At 41.8% G+C, this 25,176-nt stretch overlaps 1 protein-coding gene across 2 annotated transcripts in view; it reads left to right on the forward strand.

The window, feature by feature from the left end:
• Positions 1 to 25,176, forward strand: part of shank3b (SH3 and multiple ankyrin repeat domains 3b) — a 48,787-nt gene that overhangs the window by 17,002 nt on the left and 6,609 nt on the right. For both annotated transcript variants that reach the window (XM_080292062.1, XM_080292063.1), the window contains exons 2-20: positions 10,270 to 10,441; positions 10,590 to 10,793; positions 12,231 to 12,302; positions 12,721 to 12,829; positions 14,332 to 14,483; positions 16,296 to 16,425; positions 16,567 to 16,604; positions 16,729 to 16,845; positions 16,960 to 17,037; positions 18,119 to 18,185; positions 18,301 to 18,520; positions 19,172 to 19,347; positions 19,654 to 19,767; positions 19,972 to 20,047; positions 21,050 to 21,132; positions 21,354 to 21,478; positions 21,840 to 21,972; positions 22,495 to 22,575; positions 23,868 to 23,998. In XM_080292062.1, coding sequence (XP_080148188.1) covers positions 10,274 to 10,441; positions 10,590 to 10,793; positions 12,231 to 12,302; positions 12,721 to 12,829; positions 14,332 to 14,483; positions 16,296 to 16,425; positions 16,567 to 16,604; positions 16,729 to 16,845; positions 16,960 to 17,037; positions 18,119 to 18,185; positions 18,301 to 18,520; positions 19,172 to 19,347; positions 19,654 to 19,767; positions 19,972 to 20,047; positions 21,050 to 21,132; positions 21,354 to 21,478; positions 21,840 to 21,972; positions 22,495 to 22,575; positions 23,868 to 23,998 — 2,274 coding nt within the window. In that variant the 5' untranslated portion in view covers positions 10,270 to 10,273. The remainder of the gene's footprint in view (positions 1 to 10,269; positions 10,442 to 10,589; positions 10,794 to 12,230; positions 12,303 to 12,720; positions 12,830 to 14,331; positions 14,484 to 16,295; positions 16,426 to 16,566; positions 16,605 to 16,728; positions 16,846 to 16,959; positions 17,038 to 18,118; positions 18,186 to 18,300; positions 18,521 to 19,171; positions 19,348 to 19,653; positions 19,768 to 19,971; positions 20,048 to 21,049; positions 21,133 to 21,353; positions 21,479 to 21,839; positions 21,973 to 22,494; positions 22,576 to 23,867; positions 23,999 to 25,176) is intronic.

Raw genomic sequence — 25,176 nt, forward strand, 5'->3', positions numbered from 1 at the left:
GTCCCCCCAGCAGCCTGAGCTTAACGAAGAAAACAAAGTGATGGTTCATGGTCACCTGATCCAACCCAAACTATTAGCTTTTCCAAAAAGGAAAGTTTGACGATCGATCTTAAAGGTAGAGAGGGTGTCTTCTGAATCTGAACTGGGAGGTGGTTCCACAGGTGAGGGCCTGAGAGCTGAAAGCTTTGCCTCCCATTCTACTGTTAGAAAGTCAGGAATCACAAATAACCCTCCACTCTGAGAGCGAAGTGTACTGTTGGGATATTAAGGTATTATGAGGGCTTTATGATATGATGGGGTGTTGTTATGGATCAAGTGAAGAGTTTTCAGGGAGCTTTACAACCAGATAAGAAATAATTACAAGTCTAGCCTAGAAATAATAATTATGTAGACTAGTTTTTCAACATCACTCTGAGACATGATGTTTCTCTTTACTGCCATCAGACTTTTGTTTAATGTTTGGTTGAAGGACATGTCCTGTCCAAAAATTACTCCCATGTTCCTCAGTTATGCTGGAGGCACACTAAGTATCTGATTAGACATTGTGGTTTTCAGGTTTTTAGGCCCAAGAACAATAACCTCCATTTTGTCTGAATTTAAAAGAACAAAATTACAAGTAATCCAGGCCATTATGTCTTTAACATAGTTCTAGTCTGGCCTAATGGATGTTAAATGGACTGGTTCTTTTATAGCACTAACAGCACTTTAACATGCCCCATTCACCCATTCAAATCATGTTTTTCTACTCCATTCGCAGTCCAATGAACACTTTGCGAAAAACTTGGGTTCATTATCTTGCCTAAGGATACTTGCTACTTCACATGCTAAATGCAGCAACCATCTACATTTTGATATTCAGCCATGATCAATAGAGTTCGGTGTAGGGTTGGGCCATATCATACCGTTCACGGTAATATCGGTATAATGTTGGGCAACGATAAGAAAATGAAATATCGTGATAGAATATGGGTAAAACGCGCATGCGCAGTGCTTTTGTTTTCATACGCACATGGCAGCGACTAAGAATGAGGAGGGCGAAAGCGGATTGTTGAATGAAAAGGATGAACCAGAATTGGTTTGCAAAAATGCTGCAACTTCAGTGGTGTGGAACTGGTTTAGCTTTTGTCCGTCAGAAACACAACAAAAAACTATTTTTGGTAGAGCATGCTAGCGGGCCGTCGTTATTACCGTGTTTTTTGGAAAATACGGCACACTTAAAATCAATTCTTTGATTTTTCTGAAAATTGACATTGTCCCTTATAATCCCGTGTGCCTTATGTATGAATTCTGGTTGTGTTTACTGACCTCGAAACGATTTTATGTGGTACACGGTAGAGATGGCACGATACTACTTTTTTATGTCCGATACCGATATCATAAATTTGGATATCTGCCGATACCGATATGAATCCGATATAGTGTGTTTTAATCAACATAACTATTTTTTTAAATATCTTGCTGCATTTTGTATAAGTTCATACTCAAGTTTAAAACAACAACTACACTAAAGCTATTCTGTTATACCTGTATGCAAAAAAAATATTTCATAGTTCAGCAATACTGATCAATCTAATAAACTCAAACCTACACCATCCTCCCTATTCTGGTATTTTAAAGAGTACTTAGCGTAAATATTAAGCAACCTAACTAATAGGGTTCCAACTCCCAGCAACAACAAAAATAAATAAATAAAAAATAGGGAACCACCCCTCACGCTCCACCTCATGATGCTTAATCGACGTAATCAACCTTAATTTGATGCAGTGTGAAAAAAAAATGCACAGAAATCAATTATTTTTCACTATATTAAAATATTAAATAAATTCAACATCTTTCTTCAACAAAATTGCACACTGCACAGATCGTACCTTCCCAAAGGAAAAAGTACTATAGCTTACATATTAGTTAGGTATATATATATATTAGACTTAATAGTTACTATATACAGTAATGGACTTCTATTCATTTTACATCAAATTAAAACTTTGGGTGTCAGATAATTATTTATCAAAAGCTAGACATTTTAAATGAAAATAAGAAAGAAAAATATGTCTTTGTGGCCCCTTTTCCCTGTTAATGCCCTATCGGCCCCCCTGGCTAAACTTTGCTAAATCCGCCCCTGCACAGTTACCAGCGTCAGCTACGTAGAAAAAGATCCTGGTGTAGAAAGTAATATTAAATAAATTCTAACAACAGCTTATCAAGCTGAAACGTGCTGCTGTTGTTCAGCCGCTGGTTTCCTCTTTCTGGTGCAAAGTGGGCCAAAAACAAAGAAGCGATACGGACTCACGACAGAAAAGCCGATCAGCTGATCATTAAGCAGTTTCATGATTGAAGTCGCAGCAAGAAGAGGCAGTTGCTCCATATATCGTTTGTTAAGCTTAACGCAGGAATGCTTTACAAACATTCAGAGATGGACTTACACACTTGCTTTACTTCTCTCGGGGATAACTTTGTCGGAGATGAAATGCCGGGTTGCTAGCGAAGATCCACATGCTATCCAGACCACCGACAGGTCCCGCATGCCACAGCCGCTCTATCACGTGATGCATACTGCTCCGACGTGCTAACGTTCTGAGGCGAGTTACGGCGTGTTGCAAGTTTTGTGAGGTGCTTTCGTGATATTTAATGGATCGGATTACATTTTTTATTTTTCTCTGATATCCGATCCAGTAATTTAGGTCAGTATCGGACCGATACCGATACGTAATATCGGATCGGTCCATCTCTAGTACACAGCGCTCGAAAATCTGTCAAATGTTTTAGTACGACTTTGCTAAGGCACGAAGCCGCACCGCTTGATGGATTGTCTGAGCATTAGGATATCGTAGGCAGGAGCCTCGCGGAGTGGTACGTACTGTGCTTCAACATAATATTACTGTATTGTGTGTGTATAACCTCTTTTTAAGTTTTGTGGATATTATACATGGTTATGCTGAGGATATGTTGGCCAATTTCCACTGGAAATGCCTTTTGGTTAAACTGTCAGCAAGGAATTTGCATTTGCACTGCAAATTTTTTATAAAACTTTAATGCACATATAAAACAGCTGTTTGTTTAAGTGAAAATACATTGATTTTTTTTCACTAATAAAGTTGTGGAGTTGTAAAGTATTTTGTCTAGTGTCAATTATATCGTCAGTTACATCGTTATCACAATTTTTCAAATGTATATCGTGATAAATATTTTTGGTCATATCGCCCTGCTCTAGTTGGGTGTCATCTGCAATGGCGTGAAAATGTGTGCAGTGTTTTCTTATAGTATTTCTGACGCAAAGCATGTATAATTGCAGTTAAAAGTATGGGTCCGAGCATGGAACCCTGTGGAACACCATGACTTGCTTTAATGTGTGACAAAAACTCTTTGGAAATAATCTGCTGAATATCTAATAAGTGCGCATGCGCCAACCAGCGTGCAGCCTGTTACAGTCGCTCCTGCTTTTCTCTTAGTTTAGCTCTTTTTTCTTACGTATTCTTTTTTCTTTTTCTGACTTGTATTTTCCTCCGTTTTCTATCTCTTACTCAATCACGTGGATTGAGAGAGTTTTTGTTCTTCTGGTGGCCGTGGAACTGTTACTTTTATCAAGGAACGGGACCGCGGCACATCTCCTACACGCACGGACTGTTTACTCCAGAGATCAGCTGATCGCCCTGATGCCGGCCGGCTCGCTGGCCAGGCCCGCAGAAGTACCAGCTGAAATTTGGAGGAAAACACATCGGGGATGCAGAGGTCAAGGACAGAAGAGAAGAAAAAAGGTGACGGTGAGACAGCGGAGGCTCGAAGCGAGGAGGAGGTTTAAACCGTGTCTGCCGTCTATCGTGATGGGAAATGTGCGATCGTTGGCAATTAAAATCGACGAGCTCTCAGCACTGGTACGGAGTCAGAGGGAATACCGAGAGTGTAGCCTGATGTGTTTCACCGAATCATGGCTGCACCAGGACATTCCCGATGAGAATGCTTCCGTGGAAGGCTTCCACACTGTTCGGGCGGACAGGGACAGCATCGCTAGCGGTAAGCGTAAAGGAGGTGGGCTTGCTGTTTTAGTTAACAACCAGTGGTGTAACCCTGCCAACATAACAATCAAAGAAAGGATTTGTTGCCCGGACACTGAACTGTGTGCTGTTGGACTCAGGCCGTATTATTTACCCAGGGAATTCTCTCACGTCATCTTGGTGGCTGTCTATGTTCCCCCCTCTGCTAACCCCACAGCTGCATGTGACACTATCCACTCTGCCATAGCTCGGCTACAGACTCAGCACCCGAGTGCCTTTATTGTGATCTCGGGTGACTTCAACCATGTATCACTGGACAATACACTACCAACATTCAAACAATATGTGGACTGTCCCACCAGGGGAGAGAAAACTTTAGACTTACTGTATGCTAACGTCAAGGATGCATACAGCTCCTCCTCCCTCCCCCCACTTGGTAGGTCAGATCATAACCTGATTCACCTCACCCCCCGCTATGTGCCAATTGTGAGGAGGGAACCTGTGACCACCAGGACTGTTAGGAGGTGGTCAGAGGAGGCAATAGCGGAACTACAGGGCTGTTTCGAGGTGACCGACTGGGAAACACTCTGTGAGCCTCACGCCGAGGACATCAATGGGCTTACTGAGTGTATCACAGGCTACATAACTTTCTGCACCGACTCCATTGTTCCAGCTCAGACTGTTCATTGTTACCCAAATAACAAGCCGTGGGTGACTAAGGACATCAAAGCCCTCCTCAACAACAAGAAGAGGGCTTTCAGAGGGGGCAACAAAGAGGAGGTGAGGAAGATCCAGGTGTTACTAAAGGACAAGATCAGAGAGGCTAAGGACAATTACAGGAGGAAGCTGGAGTGGAAACTCCAGCAGAACAGCATGAGAGAGGTGTGGAGGGGCATGAAGACCATCACTGGATTCAGGCCAACCAACAGCAGGGGAGCTGAGGGAGGTGAGAATAGAGCCGACGAGTTGAATCTGTTTTTCAATAGATTCGACACCACAGTGTCTGCTCCCACCCCCACAACCTCACCTGCAGTCAGCCTGGAATCCAGAGCCACACCACTGTGCCAGCCTCTCTCTTCACATGTTGCCTCCTGTGAGATTCCTGACACCCCTCCCCCACCCATCACCTTCACTCAATACCAGGTTGAGATGCAAATGAGGAGACTTCACTCATGCAAGTCTGCTGGACCAGACGGAGTGAGTCCCCTTGTCCTCAAGACCTGTGCCCCCCAGCTGTGTGGAGTCTTTCATAAACTGTTTATGCTGAGTCTGAGTCTGCAGAGGGTCCCGGTGATGTGGAAGACATCATGCCTCGTCCCTGTACCAAAGACGCCTCGTCCCAGTGGCCCCCAGGATTACAGGCCCGTGGCACTGACCTCCCACATCATGAAGACCCTGGAAAGGCTCATCCTGGACCAGCTGCGACCCATAGTAAGACCACATCTGGATCCCCTTCAGTTCGCTTATCAGCCTCGTCTCGGAACAGAGGACGCCATCATCTACCTGCTCAATCGTGTCTACACCCATCTGGACCAGCCGGCGAGCACTGTGAGGGTCATGTTTTTTGACTTTTCCAGTGCTTTCAACACCATCAGGCCAACCCTCCTGGGTGATAAGTTAGCAGCGATGCAGGTGGATGCTTCTCTGGTGTCCTGGATTGTTGATTACCTGACAGGAAGACCACAATATGTACGTCTCCCACAGTGTGTGTCTGACAAGGTGATCAGCAACACAGGGGCACCACAGGGGACTGTCCTCTCCCCCTTCCTCTTCACCCTCTACACCACAGACTTCAGCCACTGCACAGAGACATGCCATCTTCAGAAGTTTTCTGATGACTCTGCGGTGGTTGGATGCATCAGCAGGGATGATGAGACAGAGTACCGGGCTGTGGTCGACTCCTTTGTCACGTGGTGTGAGCAGAATCATCTGCAGCTCAACGTGGCAAAGACCAAGGAACTGATCGTGGACTTCAGGAAGACCAGGAAACACTTGACCCCTGTTTCAATCCAGGGGGTCAGTGTTGACATTGTGGAGGACTATAAATACCTTGGAGTACACATTGACAGTAAACTGGACTGGGCTAAAAACACCACAGCACTTTACAGGAAGGGCCAGAGTCGTCTCTATTTTTTGAGGCGACTGAGGTCCTTCAACATCTGCCAGAAAATGCTGAGGATTTTCTATGAGTCTGTGGTGGCCAGTGCGATCCTCTATGCTGTTGCATGCTGGGGGAGCAGGCTGAGGGTCGCAGATGCCAACAGACTTAATAAACTGATCCGTAAGGCCAGCAATGTTGTGGGGATGGAGCTGGACTCCCTCAAGGTGGTGTCGGAGAGGCGGATGCTGTCCAAGATAAAGACAATGTTGGATAACACCTCCCACCCACTCCATGACATGTTGGTCAGTCACAGGAGCTCGTTCAGTGAGAGACTGAGATTACCGAAAAGCACCACTGAACGACACAGGAAATCATTCCTGCCTGTGGCCATCTCCCTGTACAACGCATCCACTTAACACACTGTTTGCTGCTACAGCTACACATGTTTCTTTTCCAAATATTTATTTATAAGTGACTTATGTATGTATGTATGTATATATATGTATATATTGTACTATTCTTAGTTAGCGTATTGTCTGTCTTGTCTTAATGTTGGTTTAAAATGGAGCACTGTAACAAAAAATAATTTCCCCCAGGGATCAATAAAGTATTCTGATTCTGATTCTGATCTAGTGCAGCTCCTTTAATCCTTTTGATATGGCCTTCCTTTTAATTTAAAAAATAATAAAGATCATAAAACGTTATCAAAACATGTATGTTACAATTTTCAACAAAACATATAGTACTATTAAAATACTACATTATTTTCAGAATGAATATTGCAAGATAACTGAGGAATGAATTTCATCCAGCTCCTCTTTCTCCTCTTTCCTTTCCCTTCCCTGTCTAATAATTTTCACACAGCAACTAAACTTTAGTCAAACTGTTGTACAGACACTTCCCACTGTGTGAACGCTTGGTTAAGGGGTGAAAAACAGGATGTGATGTAACATCCTGAGGACATTATTAGCGTTGGAGGAGGTGGAGGTCATATCAGAGTCAGCAGAAGACTATATGAATAAGATATCGTCCCACGATCACAGAGAATTAAACTATGAAGATACCTGGTGTTTAATTACATGAACGCTGATGTGCTACATTTGGTGTGCGGTGGAAAACACTAATGGAAAGCAGCCATTTTAACTGTTAACCTCTGTAAATGCAAAATATCCCCTGTGAGAGATGTCTGTAAGAGGCTGTTAGATTCATGCCAATATCTCTGTCATAATAGAGACCATTTTTCAATCCATATTTTAATATGATTTTAAGGTCTGGACATCTCTTCATTTAAACTTTATTTAAAAGTTAAAGTGGGTCCATGATTGTGTGTCCCAACAAAGCAAAAGTGTGCAAAGCTGACCCAGTAACTGTGTCAGAGGAAACTGAGCACAACAAGTAGAAGCAATGTGAGGATAGACAGACAACAAAAAGGCACATAGAAGGTAATAAATAGAAATAATGCAACAGACATGGGTTTCATTCAGAAACAATGTGAAATGAAGGATTTAGACTGGAGACAGGTTGCAAAGTCACTTGCAGATGTGCAGCAACTCTAGCCAGTCTAAAGCAGCTTGAGTAGCACAGTCTATATGGTAACAGCTGATCACTGGCTCATGCAGACTGGTTTAGGTTCAGCTGAGTTTGATTACATGGCCTGTCTGAATAAGCACACTATTCATTGTTATCTTTCACTACTGAAAGGGTTCTCATTCTGGAGTGTTAGTATTTTGTGAACTTAACACGAGGTGTATTTTGGCATCTGTGCCTTGATGTGCTGCCTGTTGAAGTACAGTGGGGCAAAAAAGTATTTAGTCAGCCACCGATTGTGCAAGTTCCCCCACTTAAAATGATGACAGAGGTCAGTAATTTGCACCAGAGGTACACTTCAACTGTGAGAGACAGAATGTGAAAAAAAAATCCATGAATTCACATGGTAGGATTTGTAAAGAATTTATTCGTAAATCAGGGTGGAAAATAAGTATTTGGTCACCTCAAACAAGGAAAATCTCTGGCTCTCACAGACCTGTAACGTCTTCTGTAAGAAGCTTTTCTGTCCCCCACTCGTTACCTGTATGAATGGCACCTGTTTGAACTCATCATCTGTATAAAAGACACCTGTCCACAGCCTCAAACAGTCAGACTCCAAACTCCGCCATGGCCAAGACCAAAGAGCTTTCGAAGGACACCAGGAAAAGTATTGTAGACCTGCACCAGACTGGGAAGAGTGAATCTACAATAGGCAAGCAGCTTGGTGTGAAAAAAATCAACTGTGGGAGCAATCATCAGAAAATGGAAGACATACAAGACCACTGATAATCTCCCTCGATCTGGGGCTCCACGCAAGATCTCATCCCGTGGGGTCAAAATGATCATGAGAACGGTGAGCAAAGATCCCAGAACCACACGGGGGGACCTGGTGAATGACCTGCAAAGAGCTGGGACCAAAGTAACAAAGGTCACCATCAGTAACACACTACAACGGCAGGGAATCAAATTCCGCAGTGCCAGACGTGTTCCGCTGCTGAAGCCAGTGCATGTCCAGGCCCGTCTGAAGTTTGCCAGAGAGCACATGGATGATACAGCAGAGGATTGGGAGAATGTCATGTGGTCAGATGAAACCAAAGTAGAACTTTTTGGTATAAACTCAACTCGTCGTGTTTAGAGGAAGAAGAATACTGAGTTGCATCCCAAGAACACCATACCTACTGTGAAGCATGGGGGTGGAAACATCATGCTATGGGGCTGTTTTTCTGCCAAGGGGACAGGACGACTGATCCGTGTTAAGGACAGAATGAATGGGGCCATGTATCGTGAGATTTTGAGCCAAAACCTCCTTCCATCAGTGAGAACTTTGAAGATGAAACGAGGCTGGGTCTTCCAACATGACAATGATCCAAAACACACCGCCCGGGCAACAAAGGAGTGGCTCCGTAAGAAGCATTTGAAAGTCCTGGAGTGGCCTAGCCAGTCTCCAGACCTCAACCCCATAGAAAATCTGTGGCGGGAGTTGAAAGTCCGTGTTGCTCGGCGACAGCCCCAAAACATCACTGCTCTCGAGAAGATCTGCATGGAGGAATGGGCCAAAATACCAGCTACTGTGTGTGCAAACCTGGTAAAGACCTATAGTAAACGTTTGACCTCTGTTATTGCCAACAAAGGTTATGTTACAAAGTATTGAGTTGTATTTTTGTTATTGACCAAATACTTATTTTCCACCCTGATTTACGAATAAATTCTTTACAAATCCTACCATGTGGATTCATGGATTTTTTTTTTTCACATTCTGTCTGTCACAGTTGAAGTGTACCTCTGGTGCAAATTACTGACCTCTGTCATCATTTTAGGTGGGGGAACTTGTACAATCGGTGGCTGACTAAATACTTTTTTGCCCCACTGTACTTGTTGCAAAGAGATAACAGTTCTTTGAATCTGTATTAGTTTCTTCTGTGAGTATGCTAGGGTTCTGCTTGGGTTCAAGTGACATTAATAAAATCATCAGCTGCCGATCCAAGGCACACGTACCTGTCTGCTAGTTTTTTGGAACCGCATAGATTCATCTATGGGGCATTACACATACACAGCACCAACTGAGCATGCACTCTCCACATATGTGGACATCCCAAAATGTGATGTCCACATATGTGGACAGCAGGTCCTAGTAGGTTAAAGAACTAAAATGGCACGATAACTTGTCCATTCTGTTGTGTTTGGCGTGTGGAATTTCTAAGACAATTTTTGCAACCATATAATCCATGCTTAATGGTCATCTGGAACCTATTGTTTGTGCATATTTTTGTTGTGCAAATGGTTTAGCTTTTTGCCAGTCACTGCTTCATTTCATTTTTATTTGTTTGTGCTTTTAACAAAAAACTACTTGGTTAGATTTAGGTCAGGTTTAGACACTGAGAATAACTTGGTCAGGTTTAGATACTGAGAACCGCCTAATTAAGTTTAGGCACAAAGAACTACTTGGTTGGTTTGACATGAAGATTGTGGTTTGGGTTAAAACAGTCCCCCATCCATGATGACTTGGGAGTGGCAGAGCTGTCTCAGTGATTTACCAGCAGCTTTGAATGGCATTATTAAATCCAGCGGGTGTGACAAGGTTCTAAAGTTTTGCCTATATCTGCTCTGTGATTAGTGCAGCAGTCATAATCACCATTCTTTCTGTTTCAGCCACATGCCTCTGAGTCCGGCTGCTGACACCAAACATGATCGCCCGCGGCAACAGGCGGTTACAAACGGCAACCCGGCAGGCTCTGTTGTTGCCAGGGACGACGAGGGAGAGGACACGCCCACTGGGAACAGCATCGTCGTCCGCATCGGCATCCCGGACCTGCAGCAGACGGTAACACACACGCACACACACAGGCGTACTGTGTGTCGATGTACAGTTTGTATATAAACATAAGGCACAGCACAAACCTGTCTGTCTGTCTGTCCGGCTGTCTCTTTCTCTGTCTGTCCGCCTGTTTCTCTGTCTCTGGCTCTCTCAGAAGTGTTTGCGGTTGGACCCAGAGTTACCAGTTTGGACCAGTAAGCAGAGGGTTCTGGTGACGTTGACTCAGTCTCTGTCGGATGTTTTGAACTATGGTCTCTTCCAGCCGGCGTTCAACGGCCGAGCCGGAAAGTTTCTGGACGAGGAGCGGCTGCTGAAGGAGTATCCTCTCCCGCCCATCACACCCATCCCGTACCTGGAGGTAAACTTTACCTCAGTGTTTCTACAACACTGAAACATACTAAAACGTACAGTACTGCTATAACTTATAGAACATTATATTAGGACTGAAGTGTTGTAATATTTAGAAAAAACCCTGTAATATTTTTCTAGATTAAAGTTCAGTTAATCAAAAACCCATGTAGTTTCAATTTTCACATTTAAGTGAAGATATACATAACAAACAGATATTTGAACCTGTGGATTAGAATATCAACAACACCTCTTTAGAGCAACTTTCTTCCAGCAGGCTGTTTTCTCTTGTTTAATCTGCATGCAGACCTGGCTGTGAAGTTTTCTCCCTTTGTTGTTTTTTAGTAAAATTAACTCTTAATGATACAGACAAACCTGTGCACAAGTATAAATGCAAACATCTGCATCATACTAATGCAGTCAGAGTATCCCCCAGTCTCTTTTGAAAAGTAGAATGCAACTAACTATCAATACCATAGATAGTATAAAACAAGGGATGTCAAACTCGTTTGTTTTTTTTTATCATGGGCCACATACAGCCTACTTTAACCTTAACTGGGCCAGACCAGTGAAACTCCCCTTTCTGTCAGTATTATTTACACATTTAAGCCTTGAGATATCTTAGTATAAGAAGAAGTGCAATTTCAACAGTGCGTTTCAGTTTTTTCTGCATGAAAAAGAAATGCTGCTGTAGTAAATGACTACTGCAACTCTTAAATTGTAAGGAAAAAATAAACAATTTCAATAGTAGATAGTGAAAAAAAACAGGAACCTTTCTGTCATTTAATTTTTTCTGTATTAGACCTTAGAGGAAGTCTTTACTACTAAAGATAAACTAAAATACAGTTAAAATTAGCCCCAGGGCCTAATGTTTGAAACCTCTGGTATAAAATATGGATGTAGCTTACATACATTTCCCTGAAGCACCTTAAACCTGCTTTCTTTCTTATGGGCAGTAGAGGGCGACTTTTGTGGTTCCAAATAACTTGCAGTGGTAGACGTGTTTGTGAAAACAGATTTCCGTATGGAGCTCTGTAAACACTTTCTTGATCAGTTTATTATGGTCATTAAGTTATGGTCACAATAAAAATCAATAACGGGGATTATTTACAAGATGCTCATTAGCTAATCATGAGTCATTCACAATTGGCCAATGAGCATGTGATATCACAGTAAGCCCCACCCCTTTCAAAATAGACTTCTTGCTGTGGTTCCAGCAATTTTTCCCACATAAACATGCTGCTAATACACCAGAGGGCGCTACTGAAAGAGGTTAATGTCAGATATTTTTAACAGGGAATGACACTTATTGCTCTTGGCTGTTTGGTGATCTTTTTAATCACAGACCGATTTAAAAACATGACGCTAACTCTTGAAATCTCCTCTACATGCATCATGTAGCTTCAGTTTATTCCAGACTTGACTGTTTGTGTCTCTTTTTTTGAAGTTTCGTTACAAGAGGAGAGTTTACACCCAGAGTTACGTGGACGACAAACAGCTGGCAAAGCTGCATACCAAGGTAGGAAACACAATACTGTTAATGCAAGATTTAAATGCTGCAGAATTATTACAGTATTAATGCAAAATGCTCACACTTTGTCTCTAAATAAGGACACAAAGAGTTTTACTGCTGTATTCCCACAGTTACAATACTGCTGCAAGTGATGATATGAAGCTTGGGTGAAATAAATAATGAAAGGATTTAAATAAATATGTACAAAAATAGTTGTACATTTAATATGCAGAGGGATGCTTTCGGAGATGTGTTATTTATATTTGGCTGAGAGTGCAAAAAGGATCAGGAAATTTTAGCAGCGTTTGCTTCACTGCGACTCCTCCACACTCACCTCAGATTTAATTTAGGGAGTTTGTGCTGCTTCTTCATAGAATATTATTCAGTAAATAAGAAAATTATGTTGTGTTTCTTTCCCTGTTAGGCCAATCTGAAGCGCTTCATGGAACATGTTCACCAGAAGAATGTGGAGAAGGTCTCCAAGTGGTTGGAAAAAGGCCTCGATCCCAACTTTCACGACTCTGACACGGGAGGTGAGCAGAAGCAAATCCCTTCAGCATCATTTTTCAGTGTGTGAAATTGCATTTTGGAAATATAAATATAAACATATTTCTGCTGTGCAATTCATTTTACTAACAGTCCAAGAAGTCTGACCTCCAGTTTTGTTGAATTAAACTTCTGTATTGTATTTATTGGCTGGATGCTACTGAGCATAATTAGCATGTATCTGTATCTGTGTAATGTATTTAAAGGGACTGTTAAAGCTAATTTGGATTTTCAAATGTTTCCATCTGAGTGAGAGAAAGTCCTCCATAAGCCAATTGCTACACAAAGAGAAGGACTAAAAAGGTTCAGTTTTAAAGAGTTCAAACACTGTTGTCTTTCCATGAAGTTTTGAGTGGCTATGTATTAGTAGGCAGGTTGGTGGGTGTCTCCATGCCAAATTTTCTTAGGCAAGGAACCCCAAGTAGCTACCAAAATGTTTATTAGAGGGTGTCTGAATGTTAGATAGGAAGTAAGTAAAAGTTTATTTGTATGATTGGGTGAATGAGACATGTTATATAAAATGCTGAAGTGGAGAAGAAAAGTATGTATGAACCAGTCCATTTACCATCACTGGCTCTTCTTTCCCAAAACCATCCTAGCTATGATTAGTCTGAGAAACATCCTACAGTCTGAACCCACCACATGCTTCCCTCAGGCAGCATCATTAGAAGACACCGCATCCATATTCACTGCTTTGCAGATGATACCCAACTTTATCTATCCATGAGCCAGGCATGAATGAGTTTTTCCTTCCCAGTGTCACCAAGTGCTTGCTCAAACAGGGTCCTTTGATTGTCTCTGTTATTGTAGCATCTTTATCTTGCAGTAAAGGTATTTAAAGCCATTAGAAAACAGTCATGGGTAAACTTTTAAAGAAACATTACTAACACACTTGCATGTGCAGCTCAATCTTACCTGACACAGAAGGAGCCGGGAATGTACTTCATACTTTTCTTGGTTAGCAGCGACTGGGTTTAAATAAATTATTGCCCCCTGCTGGTACTGCAACTTAAGCGTGTCCATTTCACGCCTACGAGAGGCAAAACCGTGACATCCACACGATGAACCAGTGGGTCTGTTACATGCTCTGCAGTGATATAGGTGCTTTATAAATAAAACTGAATTGAATTGAACATCATCCCCACTTGGTTTCCATGTTGCTTCTCACATATTAAACAACTTGTAGGTGGTTTTCTGATTAGCATCGATACCCCTTCTGTTATCTGTTATGTACCAACCTCTGAATCCATTTTAAGACTTCCTGACTCACTGTTAGGAGGCTGTTTTTTAGTTTCTAATTACAGCTTTGATGAGGCAGACGTGAAAATGTACGTTTATACAGTTTTTCCAGATTTTATTTCTCTCAGGAGTGTCTGATCTTCGGCGAGTGTCATTGTTCAGTTTGCCCTCACAGCTGTGGAGCTGTTACTGACTTTAAAGATGGATATTCTCCTTCAGCCTAACAAAGACTTGTTTCCATGTGCCTCAGAGTGTCCTCTGACTCTGGCCGTGCAGCTGGAGGAGAGCTGCGAGCTGATTAAAGTTCTTCGCAATGGAGGAGCTCACCTGGACTTCAGGACCAGGGACGGCATCACTGCCCTTCACCGGGCCGTCCTCTGCAGAAACAGCGCCGCCCTCACCGTAAGAAAACACTTTTTTTTCTCTGGTTCTGTCTCCATGTGTTCACTTTATTTTGAATCACACCACAGCTCGCTAATTTTTGTAGGTTTCAGCCAACAAAAAGACATTTCAGCCGAGCTTTTCCATCTTGTGAGCTACCAAAGTCCTGCTTCCTGTCTGGGTTTAACATTAATATACAGCGATGTTTCTTCAGTGAGGACAGAGTGACTCATTCCATCTGACAGCAACATTTTAAAAAAACCCGACTGAAAAAACACATCACCTGATAAAATCCACCAACTCACCTTTATATAAATGTCGGCTGCTGCCTGCCTGTTCAGTGTTTCAAGCTAGTGAGTTAATGCCATTAAATACATTTTTTTTAACATAAGCAAGCCAGAGAGCAGTATTTATACAACAACGTGTTTTACAGGAAACAAGATTAAAGGAACAGAAACTTAGAATAGCTAGAATATATACGGTGGCCCTGAGAGGCCAAATGGACTGCAACTTAAGAAAACACCAGTAATAAGAAAAACGCTGCAAAAGCACACAAAACTCAACAGAAATAGGAAACACGACAACAAAAATGGTAAAAAAAAGAAAACAGAAATAGTAAAAAACACATGGAAAGTTTTTCTGGGGAGACAATAACCCGACGGACCAGTTGCAGGAACCCAAAACATGGTAGGCGTGTTTTATCATGATTCATATAATACTGACGACGGATTCTTAGGCTAATAGTTAGGCTAACACACTTATCTCTCATCTTTTCTTTCCTCACAAAACCAACAGATCCTTCACTTCTTTTCAGCAGGCAGGGCCTCCTTGGATAACGATGTCTAGTGATAATTGTCGAAACACCCGATGAATCCAAGGTCCACTACTGACGATGTGTCCCAAATTTTAACAATTTAGATCAGATCTCTAATCCCTGAACCTAACCAGGGAAAATGTCAGGTTAGCCTGGGTAAAAGAACGAGATTTGAGGCACACAACGATGTGTGCTGCTGGTAAAGTTGCTGGGCTGCTTTTCCTCATAACAGCCATCCCTCAAGATTTTCTCCATTAAAAGCAGTACATTGTCCGGGATTGTAACATCTAGTCCTTTACTGAATCAGTGTCTCTCAGCGCAATTCTTTCCATACTTTGGTTCCTGCAACTGGTCCGTTGTCTGGTAAATATATCCTAATTAAAAGCAAGAAAACACAAAACCAACTACATCAAAAACAAAAGCAGCTCCTGCAGCAGCAGTGGCTTAATTAATTAGTAATTTCATGATTAGTGTGTCTGCTTGACCTCCATGGAGGATGGTTATTAAATGGATTAATGTCAAACTGCTCCGTGTTGGCCAACATGTTTCCACCACACTGCTGCCACCATCATTTCAAAAACAAATTTAACACCAAACCATCAAAACCTGCAGTTCCTCTAACCATTTTAAATTAAAGACTTTATTGGAATTTAAAGAATGCATCTTTAATCTAAGAGAAAAAATTAATATTGAACATATTTTCCTCATTTCTTTGGCTCACTTGAGATTTAATAAGCTGTTTATGGCCCATGAATTAAAATCACTGAGACCACAGCTGACTGTTTTCACCATCTTAGTGATGGGGATGAATCTGCACGTAACACGTGAGGGTTGGATTTACTGCTTTATGGTCCTTTCTAGTACTAATAAGACCCTAAATTTAGATTTTTACTTCATAGACTTCTACACAGTGGGTGCAGAGGAGTCTCCCCCGGCTGCGCATTAGAAACAATGCAGGTTCAAAGTACTTGCTCATTCTTTAACATCACTGCATTTTTGTTGTTTCTCCTGGTCCTCAGACTCTGCTGGACCTCGGGGCATCTCCAGACTACAAGGACAGCAGAGGCCTCACTCCGCTCTATCACTCGGCCATGGTGGGCGGCGCCCCCTACTGCTGTGAGCTGCTGCTGCAGGACCACGCCACCATCGGTATGAGGGGGTCTCATAGGACCGATCTGACGAATCATCTGATATGTTGTGGAGCTCTATTATTATGTATTTATTTTATTCATATTTTTGTGTTAAAAAAAAACACTTTAGCACTAAGAGTACTTGTTGTCATGGTTACAGGGATGACAGATGAGAACGGGTGGCAGGAAATCCATCAGGTGACACACACACAAACACACAATCAGGAAAATTACTTGCACTGATGGCAAGTTCAAGCCCTGTACAATTATGACTCTGTGTGTGTGTGTGCTTGTGTGTGTGGGCGCATGTGTGTGAGTTCAGGCATGTCGCTATGGCAACGTGCAGCACTTGGAGCACCTGCTGTTCTATGGCGCTGACATGAGTTCCCAGAATGCATCAGGAAACACTGCACTGCACCTCTGCGCTCTGTACAACCAGGTAACACACACACACACAAAGAGGTAATGCACATGTTGGTCATGTGATGGCGGCCTGTGGGTGTAATGTATGTTGTTAGTCACATTTTGGGGGTTTGGGGGTTTTTTTCATTAGGATAGTTGTGCCCGAGTGTTGCTGTTCAGAGGAGCCAACAAGGACATCAAGAACTACAACAACCAGACGGCCTTTCAGGTAAACCAGTCAATCAATCAGCAGATCAATAAAAGAAGCCTTTAAAGTAAAAAAAAAAAAAAACCAAAACAACCAGACAGCTTTTCACATGAAAATAAGTAAAAAAAAGATTATTACACTTTAAAATGAGCTTTTAGTTTCAAAAATTATAATCCAATAATTAATAAATAAAATAAAAACAACAACAAAGTCTTTTTTCTTAACCTTCTATTGAAGTAAAAAACAAATAAAATGATAAATAAATATCCAAAATAATCAATAAAAATCAAATAAAGACTAAATAAATAAGATAAACATAAAGAAATCTAATGAAAAAAACATTTCCGATACAATATTATACAATATTATAAAATAAGAAACATATATAGACCGTTTAAAAATACAAATAAAGGAACATTATGTGCCTTTAAGTAAAAAATATTTTTAGAATTATTTATTATTTTATTATTTCTTTTTTAATTTATGTAATATAATATATAATTTAATATAATGCATTTATTATTTTTTTATTTCTGATAAATAAAAAAATGAAATACAAACAAGACTATATCTACCCTGCTCGACATAAAGACCAGGAAGTCAAAAAAACGTTAAAGTTAGAGCTACAGAAACAAAACACAGCAGTTACTGGAAAAAATAATTAGCCCACCAAAAACAGAAAGGAGCGCTTGTTTCAATGCCAGAAATGATACCACTGCATTTAACCATCAGCACATCTAATTATGTTAACATCTCAGCTTCACAGACACATTTGCAGTTCTGTGATTGGATGCCTGCTGCTATACTGGCTCTTTAGTTTCTCTTTAATCTTGTGCTTTCACGCCTCATGTTGTACCTGTGAGTTTTTATTATTTTCTAACCAGGAGACTTGTTGAAAGAGAATTTTACTTTGAAAATCCTGGAACTCTCTGGAAATCTCCGGAAATTATTTGCAACTTCAGAGATACAGAAATGTGAATCTGTTCAATCTGCTCCTGTGATGTTTCGTGTTTCAGGTGGAAACGAGATTAAAAAGCTGTGAGTTTAATTTTGAGCCCTACGGTTTGTGTGTTTTTATGACTCCTGGCTTGTGTGTGTGCAGGTGGCAATCATTGCCGGGAATTTTGATCTGGCAGAAATCATAAAAATCCACAAAACGTCTGACGTTGGTGAGTTTCAACACATTTAAATCGTGTGCGTGTGTCAATGTTAGCACAGTGGCTGGATATTAACTCTCTGTGTGTTTTTATGTGTGTGTGTGTTTGTATATATGCGTCCAAGTAGTTCCCTTCAGAGAAACTCCCTCCTATACCAAGCGCCGCCGCATGGGCTTGACCCGGACAACAGCTGGAAACGGCCTGTCATCTCCTCGCTCCCTGATTCGCTCAGCCAGTGACAATGCCTTGGAAAGCCCTGCCTCCTCACCTGGCCCCTCCCTTCAAAGCCTGGAGACGCACCACGACACGCACACACACTCGCTACGCCGACACACACGCCGACTCAGGTAATTATAAGTCATTAATGGTGCCTTTACACATGTAAAAGTTACCCATGAGATGTGCATGATTTCACCTAATACTAACAAGGATGCTGGCTTTGTGTTGCTGAAATAAGCAAGATCATCCCTGAAAATACATCTTCTGGTCAGCAGCACATGAGGCTCCAAAAGATGCTCCGGTGTAGCTCATTTATACATCTTTCAGCATTAATGGTGCCTTTACAGATGAGTTACCAGATTCCAGGTTCTCATTTTCTTCCTGAGTGGTCGTCAACAGGTTTCTCGCAAAACTACAACATCACAACAATGTGATTGGTTACTTGCAAGTCCTCAGACATATCCGTTATGCACGGAGATCTTTTGATCACATTATGAACTGTAGATTCATCCATCGTGTCGACTGCTTATCCAGTTCAATCCAGTTCCATTCCAGCATGTTACAGCTTTTCTAGGTGTTTCTGGTTTTTGACACAACTTTTTTGAAGCCGGTTGCAGGTTCAAATTGAGCATGTGTATATAACAGGTTTCTCAGTTTTACATTTAAAATGTTTTGTTTCATTTTCTCATAAAATGGTTTTTCAGTGATTTTATTTGAAAGTTGGTTACAAGATGTCCTTTAAGGTGTAGTCAAGCCAGTATCTCCTTTCTCACCTGCAGTCCAAGTGGGGGAGGTCATGTGGAGACCAGCCCTCCCTCCTCTCCTCCCCCGACCCCACAGATGAGGAAGAGGAGGCTGTATAGCGCCGTCCCGGGACGCACCTTCATCGCCACCCGGTCCCACGTCCCTCAGGGGACTGGAGAGATCCAGCTGCACCGAGGAGAGCGGGTCAAAGGTTTGACCAGGATAATGATTCTTATCGAAAGTGTAAATCAGGAGCTAAACAAACTCTAAATGTCTGACTTTTATAACTCAATAAGGATATATAACTATCACCAAAACAAAGGCCAAAGAATTAAGAATAAATAAACACTGAATACAAAACTTCCATAATCAGATTCAGACCTCACGTTATTTATTTATTTAAAAAACCTTTATATCTGCATAGTTCTACATTAATAATCCTCCATCACAATAATGAGCTCAAACAGAGGCAACGCATGTGTGAGGTGGTGATAATGAGTGTGTGCTGTGTTTACAGTTCTCTCTATCGGTGAAGGAGGATTCTGGGAAGGAAGCGTTAAAGGCCGAACCGGCTGGTTTCCTGCCGACTGTGTGGAAGAAGTCCAGATGAGACAATACGACCCAAGACTGGGTAAAAAAACACATCCACAGCAGGGTCAGGGTCTTCTCTGCGCCTAGAACATGCTGCTGTGCGTCACAGAGGGAAAGCAGCATTGTTTATATATCAGTACTTTAACTTTGCGTTCATTTACTCGACCATATGGGTAGCATCTGATGGGATATATTTAATAAATAATGTGCTATGTAACATACATATGTAACACGTATGTTTCAGAGACGCGAGAGGACCGCACCAAGAGACTGTTTAGACACTACACTGTAGGATCCTACGACAACTACACCTCCTACAGGTAACACAGCACCACTAACACCATCTACAGGTAACACAGCACCACTAACACCATCTACAGGTAACACAGCACCACTACACCTCCTACAGGTAACACAGCACCACTAACACCATCTACAGGTAACACAGCACCACTACACCTCCTACAGGTAACACAGCACCACTACACCTCCTACAGGTAACACAGCACCACTACACCTCCTATAGGAACTCAATGGCAGGTTCGACTTTCTTCAGAATCAGGATCATCTTCATTAAAGTGGTTTTGTTTGCAGATTCTTCTGCTGCATGCATGAACATGTGACAGACCTAATGAGACAGGTGACCCTCTCAGGTGTAACCCGGTGATTCAGCAACCGTGGCTGTTTCAAACTATAGAGGAAATTTTTATGTTTAAGATGACGCTTGTTGATGTTTTCAGCTTTTCTGTCTCAGTTGCCGGAAAACAGACGCCAGGCTGGGGAAGAACTAATAAACATTTAGAGATGTTCATTTATGTGAATGTGAAGTTCTCCCTGATTCGTGTGTTATCAGTGTTTATGGCCTTTTTCAGTGAGCTGTTCATATAACACCATCACTAAGAGAGGGTGCAGGGTCTCCTGCTCTGGCTCTAACTGTGAGCTTTATCAAAAAGGAAAGTTTTTGATTCTGAAAGCAGAAAAAATGTCTGTCTTCTGAATCCAAACTTTGTCTGAGAGCCAACTATACTTAGATTTGAGCTCGGGTCCCTGATGAAGAGGTCATGTTCAGCTGCTGTCCTTGCTGAGGCTTTTACAAAAAGTACCTTTATTAATAAATCATTCATTTCATGTCTGCAGAGCATTGAGAGCGTGGCTCAAAAAGCTGGTGGAGGACAGTTTAATGTTTTAACGATTATCACTTGTTCGTCGTCATCTGTAGTTATGCTTTAAAAGCAATTTCATTTCAAGTGGTTCAAACCTTGGAGGCGCAATAGAAGATGGAGGGATCTTTTGTGAGCCTCGTTTCTTTCTTCATGTTTCAGCGATTATGTGATCGAGGAGAAGACAGCCGTGCTGCAGAAGAGGGAGAGCGAAGGATTTGGCTTCGTCCTCAGAGGAGCTAAAGGTAGAAACCGAGGGACGGGTAGTGGAGTGGTGGGCGTTTGGAGGAAGAGGAGGAGAGATTTAAAAAAAAAAAAAAAAAGCTCCTTGCTGTGTTTCATGACACCTACACAGTCCACAGAGTCTGGCTTCCTGTGGAAGCAGAATCACACTCGTGGACTGAACCCTCGCTAGTCTGAGGTGGGAGGAGCTTCCCTAACTCACCAGCTCTCTCTTCATTTCCAGCTGAGACGCCCATCGAGGAGTTCGCTCCAACCCCGGCGTTTCCCGCCCTTCAGTACCTGGAGTCAGTTGACCAAGGGGGCGTGGCATGGAGGGCGGGGCTACGAACCGGAGACTTTCTCATTGAGGTACTAGCGGACTTCATTATATATTCAAGTAGACATCAGTCAGCTGACACATTTACTGACATTTTTTCATGTTTTTTTTTCAATACTTTATTTTGTTTCTTATTCATTTTATTTTTAACTTATTTTTTATTTTCATATTTTTTTGTTGGTTTATCATTCTCAAGCATATTTGTCATATGAGCACGCTCTGTGAACAGAAAAGAAAAGATTAAGATGGAAACTTGATATTTTCTGACCTCAGTTTTAACAGGTTTTTTTTAACTTTTTAATCACCTACAGGGACAAAAAGCTGTGAATCTTTGTGTTTGGGCCCGTGAAACATTTAAAGCATTATGACTTGAGTTGTTTGTCTTTTCTCCAGGTGAACGGTACCAACGTGGTGAAGGTGGGTCATCGGCAGGTCGTCTCTCTAATCCGGCAGGGAGGAAGTCGCCTCCTGATGAAAGTCGTCTCAGTTTCCAGGAAATCTGAAACCAACCTGATCAGGAAAAAAGGTAGAGCCACCTGCTGTCCAGTCTTAGTAAGATTAGATTTTATTGGTACACAACAGTGTACAGTGATTTAAAGCAAAGAAAGTCAATCTTTTCAGGCCTAAAAAGGACTACAATACAATAACTTAGGTGTCATATAAATTGGGTTTTATTCAGTTCTGTTAACATTTAAATAAGAAAAATAAAAATGAACTGGGAAGAATAAAGTTTTATTTTAGTTTTACCCCCTTGTTTCAATAAATAATCAAAACAAATCAAGATGTAATTATAGATGTAACAGTCAAACCATTGTATAAATACAAGACGAAGTTCAAGTTTAGTTAGCGAGGAGGCAGCTGCACGTGCTCACTGGAGCTTCTGTGTATTTGACATGTCAGTGACATGACGGCTATCTGTGAACATGTGACTCTTTACAGGGAAACTTATCTCAGCGCTCTTTCTTTTTATAAGTGCTGTAGACCAAAATACCCCCACCCCCCAACACACACACACTGTGTACCACTAATATGCAATCTTGCCTTGTAGCACCGCCCCCTCCAAAACGAGCCCCCAGCACCTCCCTGACCCTGCGATCCAAGTCCATGACGGCTGACCTGGAGGAGATAGGTAAACACACACACACACACACACACACACACACACACACACACACACACACACACACACAGTTAGACTGTAGCGGTGTGTGTTGCTGACCTTTGCTCTGTCTGCAGCCAGGAGGAGACGCTTCGGTGAGTCACATCGACCTCACGGTCATCGTGTTGTGACCCTGCGGTGACATTTGTCTTTGCAATCTGTTAGCATGATGTCGCAGTGATGTCATCAGCTGCATTTCCACCAGAGTCCAGGTTATTTCTGTGCAGACAGTTTTAACCAGACACAGTCGCACAGCAATGACACCAAGCTCTGAACATCCACTGGAACTCCAAATACCCGCCTTTGTGTAGTGACCGTGGACAGGTTGCTGGTGACTGAGTAATGGTTTAAAGATGAGGTGTCCGTCAGAGTCGCAGTCTGACAAATATTTAGCAGCCCACCCTGCAGTGCAGTGAAACACTGTTTGTCCCCTTCCTGATTTCTTAGGGGGTTTTGCATATTTGTCACACTTACATGTTTCGGGGATTTACGAACAAATTTAGCGCCTCTGACCACACACACAACCAAAAGATGAAGCCGTGCCTCCAAGTGACACTAATCCCCCAAATACTCAGAACATTAGCACGAACATAACTCCTCCCAGCCCAGATGGGGACTTTGTGAAACCCACAAAGTTAGTCACCTGGCCAGCCTTCATCGAAGCACAACAAAGCTGATTTTAAGGGCACAGGGTGGATGACAGAGGAGACAAGAAGGCACAGAGTTAGGATTTTGGGGAATTCGGGCCAACACTTTGGCCTAATTTTATCTCCTGGAATGTTAGGTGGAAAAGCAGCTGATGTTTTCCATTGATGTCGCGACTTTTCAGGGCTGTAGCTGAATCGAGTATAGCTTCTACAATTACACACAAACAGCACATGTTCGGTTTTTATTTGAGGCGTCCATTTTTTTAAGGCATCATTGATATAAGTTCATCTACCCCCTGACCCCTGTTTTTCCCAAAAGGGGGGGGATGCTACAAAAAAATGATGCTTGAAAAACCTAAAAAAAAAAAAAACAGTAACACTAAGTGCTTTTAAATTGAAACACCTTTTTTTGTCTATTTTGACACTTTTGAGAGTTGTTTTGCGTGAAGTCCTGCTGCAGCCCTGGTGACTGATGTTGTGATGTAGCTCTGATGTCATGATTTCACCACAGTGTTTGTCACGCTGTTTGGAAACTTTCACAGTGGTGTGGTCGTGTACCGGATGCTTAATCATGTCTTGTTAGGAGTCTGTTCATGTTCCTTTTTGTCGCTCCAGAGAAACTGGATGAGATGTTGGCCGGAAGTCAACAGGAAGTCGTCTTGAGGGGCCGCCCATCAGATGACTTCAGGGCGGCGACGGTGAAGCAGAGGCCAACCAGCCGGCGTATCACACAGGCAGAGATCAATGTAAGACACGGGTTGAGCTAATGTGATAAACACATAGCAACCGTAGCGAGAGGATGATTTTTAATCAGAGATTCCTGAGTCGCAGGCTTTCACAGCTCAGTGTTTACCTGCACACAGACTAATCAGATTTTCTTCTCTCAAAGCCTTCAAGCCCCCATAACATCAAATAATAAACTAGAGATGGCACGATACCACTTTTTTATGTCCGATGCCGATATCATAAATTTGGATATCTGCCGATACCGATATAAATCCGATATAGCGTATTTTATAAACAATAAAATGTTTTTTTTAAATATCTTGCTGCATTTTGTATAAGTTCATACTCAAGTTAAAAAAAAAAACCAAAACTAAAGCGATTCTGTTATACACTACACCGAAAATATTTCATACATCAGCAATACTGACCAATCTAATAAACTTAAACCTACACTATCCTCCCTATTCTGGTATTTTAAAGAGTACTTAGTGGAAATATTAAACAACCTAACTAATAGGGTTGTCAACTCCAAATAAAAACCATAGGGAACCATCCCCAACCCTCTGCCTCATAATGCTTAACTGATGTAATTGACTGTAATTTAATGCAAGTGTAAAAAGAAAATGCACAGAAATCAATAATTTTTCTACAATAATTAAATAGATTCAACATCTTTCTTCAACAGAATTGCAGACTGCACAGATGGTACCTTCCCAAAGGAAAAAGTACTATAGCTTACTAGGTTATAAATTTAATTTCTATAAAATGTTCCTATATACAATAATGGATTTCTATAAATTTTACATCAGATGAAAACTTTGGTTGTAAGATTCAGATAATTATTTATTAAAAGTAGTGCTGTCAGCGTTAACCTCATTAAAATGATGTAATTTTAACAAGGTTAACGCTGACAGGACTAATTAAAAGCTAGACATGACAATTAGAAAGAAAAGTATGTCTTTGTGCCCTCCTTTCCCTGTTAATGCCCTATCGGCCCCCCTGGCAAAACTTTGCTAGACCCGCCCCTGCACAGTTACCAGCTGTCAGCTACATAGAAAAGGATCCTGGTGTAGAAAGTAATATTAAATAAATTCTAACAACAGCTTCTCAAGCTTAAACGTGCCACTGTTGTTTATCCGCCTGTTTCCTCTTTCTGGCGTAAAGTGGGCGATAAACAAACAAGAGAGACGGGACTTGC

Source organism: Astatotilapia calliptera, chromosome 17, assembly GCF_964374335.1.
Source record: "Astatotilapia calliptera chromosome 17, fAstCal68.1, whole genome shotgun sequence".
In the NCBI taxonomy this organism is placed as follows: Eukaryota; Metazoa; Chordata; class Actinopteri; order Cichliformes; family Cichlidae; genus Astatotilapia; species Astatotilapia calliptera.